The sequence below is a fragment of the Heterocephalus glaber genome, unplaced genomic scaffold (genome assembly GCF_053883595.1).
Source record: "Heterocephalus glaber isolate CG9 unplaced genomic scaffold, H.glaber_assembly_v1.0 deba00001666, whole genome shotgun sequence".
NCBI lineage: Eukaryota > Metazoa > Chordata > Mammalia > Rodentia > Bathyergidae > Heterocephalus > Heterocephalus glaber.
The window spans coordinates 15,622,001-15,631,746 of NW_028258406.1; the positions used below are offsets into that span (position 1 = coordinate 15,622,001).

A 9,746-nucleotide genomic window follows, 5' to 3' on the forward strand; every position below is an offset into this window, starting at 1 on the left:
GTATGATCTTTGTACTCAGGGCCTTTGATCTGAGCCGCATCTCCAGCCCTTAAATTTTTTTTTATTTTTTATTTTGAGACAGGGTCTGGCTAAGTCACTAAGTTGCCCAGGCTGGGGTCGAACTCTCAGTCCTCCTGCCTTAGTCTCTCCGAGTGCTGAGAGTATGGATGCATGCAACAATGCTGGGCTATTGACCTCATCTTAGTGTAATTAATTACATCTGTAAAGATCCTGTTTCCAGATAAGAAAACACTCTGAGGCACTGGAGTTAGGATTTGAACATATCTATTTGGGACACAATTTAACCCATAACATAAGTATATTCAAGTTTTTAATTTTTTCTTAGATTTAGTAAATTATATTTTTCTAGGAAACTGTTCATTTTATGTAAAATTTTGAATTTATTGTCGTGAATATTTTGTCACATAGTTAAAAAGGTGCTTGTACTTATGTCCTTGTTTTCGTTCTTTTTTTTCCCGGTACCAGTGATCGAACTCAGGACCTTGCACTTGTGGGGCCAGCGCAGCACTGCTGAGCTAAATCCCCAGCCTCTTGTTTTCATTCTTTATGTTATTTATATTTTACATTTTCTAGATCAACCTTGCCAGGAAGTTTGCCAATTTTACTAGTCTTTTCCAAGAACCAGTTTATGGCTTGAGTACTTTGTCATTTCTTTGCCTTCCATCATATTCACTTTTGCTCTTATCACTACCATTTGTAGCCTTCTGCTTTCTGTGGATCTTCTGTGCCTTTCTTTTTTTTCCTTTTTTTGCTATCAGGGATCGAACTCAGGACCTTGCCCTTTCGAGGCAGGTACAGTGCCACTGAGCTAAATCCCCGGCCCTATCTTCTGTGTTATTCTGTTTTCCTAATTCTTCAAATTGGATGCTGAGCTCATTGGTTTTCATCTCCTTCATGATTCTCCTTCTTCTTTATATAAGCAGTGAAAGCTATAAGATTCCTTTCAAAATACTGATTCACCTGTTTCCCAGGAGTGTAGACATTTGCCTTTCATTTTTACTTCATTCTTAATCTTTTCAAATTTCTGATATGTTTCCTTGACACCCAGTTATTTATGAATTTTCTTACATTTTCCAATGTGTATAGTATCTTTGGTTACATTACTAATTAAAATGCATCAGTGCAAGAGAGCATAGTCTATGTGATATCAACTCTTTAGTGTTTGCTGAGATTTATTTTGTGGTCTAGTGTGTGACCAATTATTGCAGATGTCCCATTGGTGGTTGGAAAGTGTATGTGTTTCCCAAAGAAGTGTAAGAACAACATGGAATTAGAGTAACTAGGTGGGGATTATGTGAATTGTTCCAGCCAATGGTATTTAAACATGGACCCTGGCTTTACTTTCTATCCAGGCAACTAGACACAATAACTGCAAGATGATGGAGAGATCCCTGACGAAAAGGTCCAGATCTCTGAGACCTACCTTGGAGGGAAGTCACTCTAAAGAACTCCATGTGAGCAAAAAATACACATCTGGGATTAGTGAGGCTCAGTAGTACAGCACTTGTCTCACATGCACGAGGCCCTGGATTCAATCCCCAGCACCACAAAAACCAAAACCAAAACCAAAACCAAACAATACCTTCTGTTTATTCAGTCACTTAACTTTGGAAAAGAATGTTTATTTCAGCAGCTAATGAGCATTATCCTGACTAATTTAAGGTCTGTGTCCTTTGAGATAGTGGCTCAACCCAATTAGCTGGTGGTATGCTTTGGCTATCAGATGTTGCCCCACAAGCTCACATGTGGGTTGGTTCCCAGCTGTGCTGCTATTGAGAGGTGGTGGAAATGTTAGGAAGTGTCCTAGTGGAAAGAAGTTAGGTCACTGTGTGTGTGCCCTCGGAACATACAGTGAGTCTTTCACTACTTCTTACTTTTCCTGTTTCCTGGCTGCCATGAGCTGAGTAGCTTTGCTTCACTATGAACTCCCTGTCATGATGTTCTGCCCCATCACAAGCCCAAAACAACAGGGCCAAGCAGTCATGGACTGAAATCTCTGAAACCATGAGCTAAAATAAATCTTTCCTCTTTTTAAGTTGACTATGTCAGGTATTTTGTCACAGTGATGCAAAGCTGACTAACACAAGATTATCCCCTATACCTCTCTTGTTTGCTCACAGTGATCCTTGTTTGCTCTGCCTTGAGTACCCTTCCCCCAGATGTCTCCATGACTCACTCCCTTGTTTCATCATTATTGGCATTTGGCCCAGCAGGCCTTCCCCTATTGTCCTATTGGTGTGGCAGCAGTTTCTCTCTCAGCCTGACAACTGAAGAGCCCCTCATGCTGCTACTTTTTCCTTGTGGGTGCCAGGTAGTAGGAAGAGCAAGGCCTTTGATGCAACATAGCTGACATAGCATTGAGTAGCATTTTTGTATACTGGCTCTGTTTTTGACTACAAGATAAGTCCATAGGAAGAGAAGATTTGTTTCATCTACCTCTGTGTCTCTAGCAGCTGGGGTGCAGTGTGTTCTCAGCACTGAAGACATAAATTCTCCATGTCTCTTTAATCCCCATGCCAAAGCTGCTTTTTGAGCTTCAGACCTGATTGTTAGCTCATGCTAATGACTCTTAACATTTAAAGTCTGATTTCCACTTACAACTTTACCGTATCAGTCTTGATAAATATATACTGTATGATTGACTTTTTAAAAACAAGCTTCATGTTTTAGAGCAAATCACAATAAAATTAAGTGGAAATACAGAGATACCCAAATATCTCCATTTCCCAACCCCAGCCTCCCTTATTATCAACATCCCTCACCAGAGTGGTGCATTTATTACAACTGATGAACCTACATCGACACACGAATTATCACCCAAAGTCTATAGCTACATCAGACTTCACTCTTCGCGTTGTACCTTTTGCAGGTCTGGACAAATGTATAATGACATGTATCCACCACTGCAGTATCATACAGAGTATGAAAATCCTAAAAATCTCTGCTCTGTCTATTCCTCACTCCTTCTCCCCTAATCCCTAGCAACTACTGTCTCTATAGATTTTCACCTTTTCTAGAATGCCACACAGTTGGGGTCATACACATGACCTTTCCAGACTGGCTTCTTTCACTTAGTAATAATGCACCTAGGTTTCCTCCATGTCTTTCATAGCTTGATAGCCCATTTCTTTTTAGTGTTGAACAATATTACATTGTGTGGATGTACTATAGCTTATCTATTAACTGTATAATTGATTTTTATATTCATTCTGATTTATTATGAGGGAACTGTATATAAAAATATGCATTTATCTTGTTCTACTTCCTCACATCCAGTTACCTAATCAGGCAGAACTCTGAATAAAGTTTAGTAAAAGTCCTATTCAAACTGCCAATAACCCAGATGCTCAGCTGGGGTCCATGTATTGGATACATTTTTCTTGTGTTCACATTGTGTATTGGAAATGACAGCTCTCTGATGGTGTGTGTGCCTTTCCTGAGCTAAAACCAACCAACGAACCAACCAACCAAAACAAACAGAAACCCTGTGTAGAGTGAGGGTACCAACACACTGCCATTCTTACCTTTGTCTTGTTCTGTATCCATTCTTTATCCAGTTCTATTTTCTTATGGGGGCAGGAGCGAATAGAAGGATGATGATCTTTTTTGACTTCATCTGCTTCCTTGACTTCTTCCTTAGGCTCCTCCTCAACTTTTGGTTGAGTCAATAAATGAAATGTGAAAGTGGGCTTCCGACCCGTCATTTAGTGATTGAATGATGATTGCATTCAGTCTGATGATTGAGTCAAATATGATTTTGGTGCGAAAGAGAAAAGAAATTGAGATGTTTCTCAAGGTCCCAAAGGGAGTTTGAGGGTTTGGCGGATCAGCTGCTTTCTCTGGAAAGAAGGCTGCCAGATAGTAGGAAGAGCAAGGGCTTTGATGCAAGAAGGGTAGGGCTGGAATTCCAGATCTGTTTTTCCATCCATTCACTCAGCACATGTTAAGAGCTTAGTGTGTGCCAGCCCAGTGCCAGATGATGAAGGCAATGGTGAAGACCACCTAGTCCTGATGGGGTCCTGGGGAGGTGACTCAACAATGTTACCAGTCACAAAGCAATGAATAGTGTGCTCACCAATGAGAAAGGTGGGGCTGCTAAATGAACAGAGGCTATGTTGAGGAGTTGGGAAAAAAGGGAAGACATACCTTAAACATGTTGTTTTAATTTAAAACTTATATTAAAATGTCTTGTAAAGTGTAGGGCAAAAATCTTTCCTTTGAGGCCTAAGGACTGGGGCTCTGTGATCATTTTTATTCCAACCATATCCATAATTTATTACTTAACACCTTCAGCCTTGGCAATTTGTAATAGCCTGAGTGTGGAATTGGAGAATCTTCAAAAAATTTTTGTACATGTTCCCTAATCTTTTGTGTATGTTTGGTCCACATCTAACTCGAAGCAATTTAAAAAAATGTTTTCTTGTGAGTTTTGAGCTTTCAAAAAAGAAAAAAAAGAAACATTTTTTAGTTTTCATAGCAACAACTTCTTTTTATAATAATTGAATTTTGGGACTAACCTAGTAAGGACGCCTGAGGAACAAATGCGGCTTTCCATATTTTTTGGTAAGCACTGGGAGTGGCAGTGGCCAGATGTGGAGAGGACCTACTGTCTGTCCCATGTGCCAGGACCCTGTTGGCGGAGCTCAGATCACTTGGCAGCTGGGTTAGGGGAGGTCGGTTAAGACAGCCCTGGGTGTCCCACCATTGCAGCCAACACAAGCTGCCAAGAGAGCTCATGGGAGGGGCTTAGCAAGGCTTGAAGCTGAATGACTCTTGGTGAAAGATACATCTCTAACATGCCAAGTGTTGTAGCATATGCATTGTGTGGTTGAAGGTTCCAGTAGGAATGGGTTAGTGGTGACAGATGATTTAGGAGAGACAAGCAGGAGTAGATCATTTCTACAGTAGGTTCATTCTCTCACTTAAGAAATACTTATTTTGCTCCTTTATACCAAGAACTGTCTCAGGGAGACAAATGTTACACAAGTGAACAAGTAAAAATGTAATATGCCAGATTGTTATGAATGCTAGGAAGAAAAATTAAGCAAGGATAGCAGAAAGGCAAGTGTGTGCATGTGCACACTCTGGTTGATAAAGGGTAGTCAAGGAAAGTATTCTGAGATGGTAACATTTAAGCAGAGACCTGGATATTGGAGCCAAGAGAGTTCTAGGCAGAAGGACCAGCAAGTACAAAGGCCCTGAGGCAGAGAACACTTGGCCCATTTGATGAATGACAGAAGCGTTGATGTGTCTGGAGAGGAAATATTGTCAGCCATATAAGGAATGCAGAATTTTCTTGGAGGTCTTTGAGAGCCAATGAAAAGTTTTTGAAAGGACATTCTGGAAACAATGTGAAGAAAAGATGAGAGACAAGAAGATAGTCAGGAGGCTAGCATCCAAGGGGAGAAATGAGTGGATCTGTGAGCCCCAGATTCCCTAAAATGGGGTAATGATGCTTATGACTGTAACTGCCTATGGGACTGCTGTGAACTGCAGCACACATGGTGGTGCTGCCAAGTAGAAGGTCAAAACATCTGTGTTCTCAAAATAGAGTTGTGTTTTGATGGTTCATGATACCAGTGGAGCAATCTTCTGCTTTTTCTCACCAGACAAGCTGGTTCTGAACAGGAAAGACTGCATTATTTGAGGAGCCCAAAGCAAAATGAAAATGCACGGACTCTAGTTTTAAAATTATTAAGAATTCCAAGGCAGTAACAGCAGAATTTAAAAACAAGCAGATGACCCCTATAGGAGTGTAGCCCTTTGTGACTGCAACTGAAGCCAACCTTTGCTTGCCAAATGGAGTGTTTAGGGACACAAGGTGAGGGGCAGGAATATGGAACATTGTATCCCATTCTGTGAGCCTTGGCAGGAGGCATATTCTTCCCACTTCAGTAACTGAAGGTGACAGTCTCTCCTTTTCTCTGCCCCCTAATTCCAATGAGGACACAAGACCCAGGCTTACAGGGTCTCCTGACTATTTATTCTCTTCTCCGACACACTGGTCTGAATGTACCCAGAGGATGAGCTCTGAGTTTGCCCTGAGAGGCCTTAGGCATGAGTTTGGCTTTTCTATTTAATGGCTGGGTGATCTTGGGCAAGTCACTTAGCCTCTCTGGCCTTAGTTTCTTAGTCCCACTTCAAATGGTTATGAAGATTATTTTGAATCACATATGTGAAAGTATCTAGGCCATAGTGTTTATTCCTTAAGAGTTAGGTTGGGGCATACACTGCTACTGGGAAGTGTTCTCTCTCTTGACAGGGAACCTGAGGACCTGGCTTAGGAGGAAAGCAAACCATATCTGATGAGCTATGTCTCTCATCTTTTCTGGTTGGATCCGTATTGTGGTTTTGAATTTCTCAGTCAAATAGCCTGATGACTTTGCCCCTTGACTCATGCTTTCCATAACTAGATCCACAAAACCAGTAACCTCTATGATTGGCAAATCTTTTTTTTTTTTTAGTACCGGGGATCAAACCTGGGACCTTGTGTTTGTGCAGCAGGCGGCCAATGATTGGCGAATCTTAATAACTGGGCCCCAAATGCCTTCAGTGTCCTGGCAACAGAGTTATTTCCTTCTCAGATTTTGTTAATATTGTCTTCTTGGAGAGCCTTTCCCCAGATATGGGCCAGACTCCCTCCTGTGTCTCCCATGGCCACCCTGCTGGTCACAGGCCTTAACTATCCTCTATACAGTTCCCACTCCCTTGCACTCTTTCACCCCTTCCCACCAATCAATAAGCCCACTAGACTGTGTCTGTCTTGCTTGGTATTTTGTCTTCTGCAGCTGGGGCTTTGTTAGCCCAGTAGGCATTTGAGTGAACAAGCATCTCTGCCTCCTTTATGGATGGCAGACAGAGAGACCAGAAAGGGGTGGAAAGTGGCAGAGTGGTGCTTACCCTCACGTCTCTTCATCAGTAGTATTGTTTCTTTGAATATTTCAAAATTTTTCTTCAACCTAAAAGGAATGTGAGCCATCTTTAGAAGCCAAGACTGAATTCGTGTTTCCATATAAGGAGGGGCTGGATCCTGCAGAGACTTCCTAGTCAGGGGAAAGTTGGCCAGTGGCTCTGCTTTCCAACCCAACTTTCCCATCCAGTGAAAGCTTAGGAATAAAGGCAAGGCATATGGCATTGAACCTGTGCTTCCTGCCTGATCTCTAGCTGACCGGGAACCTGGGCACAAGGCTGACTCCCAGGTCCTTCATGGTAAATTCAGCAAGGGTTATCTTGGGGTCAAGGGATGTCCAAATGCAAGTGCAGCTCTATTGAGTGAAGTTCATGTGGCTTGATTTTCTATGGCTTGTCCCTGTCCCAGTAAGGGACATCTAGAGATGTCCTGGCAAAACAGCATTGTCTGTGAATTACACAGAGTCATTTGAAACTTTTTGCATTAGTAGGAAATATGTTAAGTTGGCTCACTCAAAATGACTGATCCTGAAAGCCACACTGAAGCAAAGCCTTTCAAAATCCACCCCCCCCCCACCCCGCCGCCGCCATCAATGTACAAACTGAGTCAAGTCATTCTGGCCTTTCAGTGGCTCTGACTGTTTTACTTCCAAATAAGGGTGGCTAGTAGAGGAACAGCGCTTCCTGGTTCTCAGTTCAGAGTCCCCTTGGAAAAGAATGTGCCAGAATGAGTGTTCTAGCTTAGTTGGATCTGAGAAGAAGGCCTTGGCCATGTAGCTCAGGTTCCTTGGAGAAAGCATAATAATTTAACTCAGAACAACTCCAGCAATCAAATAGGTTGGAATAGATTATGCTGTTGCACCTAGCAGAGAGCAATGGGTTACTATTTGCACACAAAAAACTATAGGGAAACTAGAGAGTGAGATCTTCACGGCCCATTCCAACAAATGTTTTATTTGCAAGTACTGTATGTGGAAACAAAGTTTATTGGTACCCGTGAAAAAAAATAAGGAGCATGGAGTGGTGTGGGTGGAGACCTATCGTTTGGGCTGAGAGCAAGATGCTAAATAGAGACAGACTTAAACTCCAGGGAAGAGATCCAGTCAGGGGCACCCAAGACCCTCTTGTGAAGAGCAGGGTGTTCTTCTCTTGGCTTTTGGTCACCTTTACAGTCCTCACCATTAGTTCCCCAACAGCAGAGGCTGTGAGGTACACACTACTATATTTCTAGAGCATTGCTTAGCACACAGCAGGTGCTCAGGGAATGCTGAATGTAATCAGGTTGGAATGAGACTCTCTTATAGGCTGAAATGATGAGAAAGTGGAAGAAATAGCGTGTAGGTGGCAGGATGAATAATCAAGACATTATTCGATGTTTGTTTCTGCTAATCTCAAAGTTTGGGAATTCTTTATGTTTTGCTCTAGGAGCTCTGTTTTGTTGCCTTCCCCTTCTTGGAGAGGCCTTGGGGATCTGTTTCCCATGACTACTGAGCCCACAGTGGATGCTGCTAGAAGCCAAGCTTCCTGACTTGGTGAATGCCTGAACTTGCCACAGTGATGTCATAGGATGTCCTGTCCCCATGCCTGTGCCTAGTGTCACTGCTACAGAATCTGCCACAAATCCATGCCCTCCAACCATACCCCATCTTGCTCTCCAGGTTTCTCTAGTGGCTAAGGGAACATCCAAGTTTCCACACCAACAGCATGTCCTGCAACAGACTGGATGCATAGTGGGATTCTGGAACATTTATGACCCGGGGCCTTGACAGCTAGAAACACTGGTCCAGCAACAGTTTTGCAATAACCTTATCATTCTCCACTTCATGGTCTGGGGCTCTGGCTACAACCCCCATGTCAGTGAAGCCCATGGCTCTCCCTCCTTAAGAAAGCATGGAAAAGTATTAGCTAGCGTAGGGTGAAGCTAGGGAGTTGTTGGACAGATATCCAGGATCTTGATGACACCTTGCCCTGTCTTTTAAAGGGGGTTGGGTGTTTTTCTCTAGGTTTTTGTATGAGATCATGGTTTTCCAAGACATTTCTTGCTCAGGATTTCCAACTTCTGCCATTGCCTGCCTGTTCCATTCCTGTGGCTCCCATGCTTTTGATTTCCTCACTCTTGAGTTTTGGCCTTGGTCTGGAAAATTCTGTCTATTTGACACTTGGGTATCACTCTTGCCCTTGCCCTTGTACCTGGCTTGGGCCAGCTCTTTGAGTCAGGGAACCTGCCTGGCCCTGGTTCTGCTGTCTTCCCTGCTCGTCTCATTTACACTTTCTCTGCTGCCACCTCTGGCCTCCCAGAACTCACTGACCACTAGCTCTGCCTTCTAGTTACTTACAGAATCCCCAGCTTCCTTTTGTTTTCACTTTCCAGCAATTTAGACAGGGGAATATCCAAATCCTCTTCCAATTCTTTTCGAGCAGCTATTTCTTTGAGTAATGTATTAAACACTGCCTCGTAGGAGCTGTTAAAAAACTACAAAAGGATCACAAAAGGAAATATCCAGAAAAGGAAATATACAAAGGTTCCAAGTGACATTTTAACATGTTAGGAAAAAAATACAAATAGTAGTGCTGAAGGATGGTTAGCAAGAATTCTTTTAAAGAGCATTTCCATTACCATCATATCCTCTCCTTCTTACCAATTCCCTCAAGAATTATTTTAAACATAAATATGAGAAGAAATATATAGTAAATATAAATTTCTTTTTTCCAATTGTGTAGATGACTATAGGACATATAAACATTCCATATCTTAAGAGCCTAACAGGCTTTCTGCATCCCCAAAATAGTCAAGCTCCCAGGGTAGCTTGTTTATT

The 9,746-nt window shown here is 42.3% G+C and overlaps 1 protein-coding gene across 1 annotated transcript in view; it reads right to left on the minus strand.

The window, feature by feature from the left end:
* LOC101701936 (glutamate-rich protein 6B) overlaps positions 1–9,746 on the minus strand; it is a 41,629-nt gene that overhangs the window by 7,247 nt on the left and 24,636 nt on the right. Inside the window, 2 exon segments of the mRNA XM_087197385.1 lie at positions 3,546–3,726; positions 9,267–9,392. Of these exon segments, the coding sequence (XP_087053511.1) occupies positions 3,546–3,726; positions 9,267–9,392 (307 nt within the window).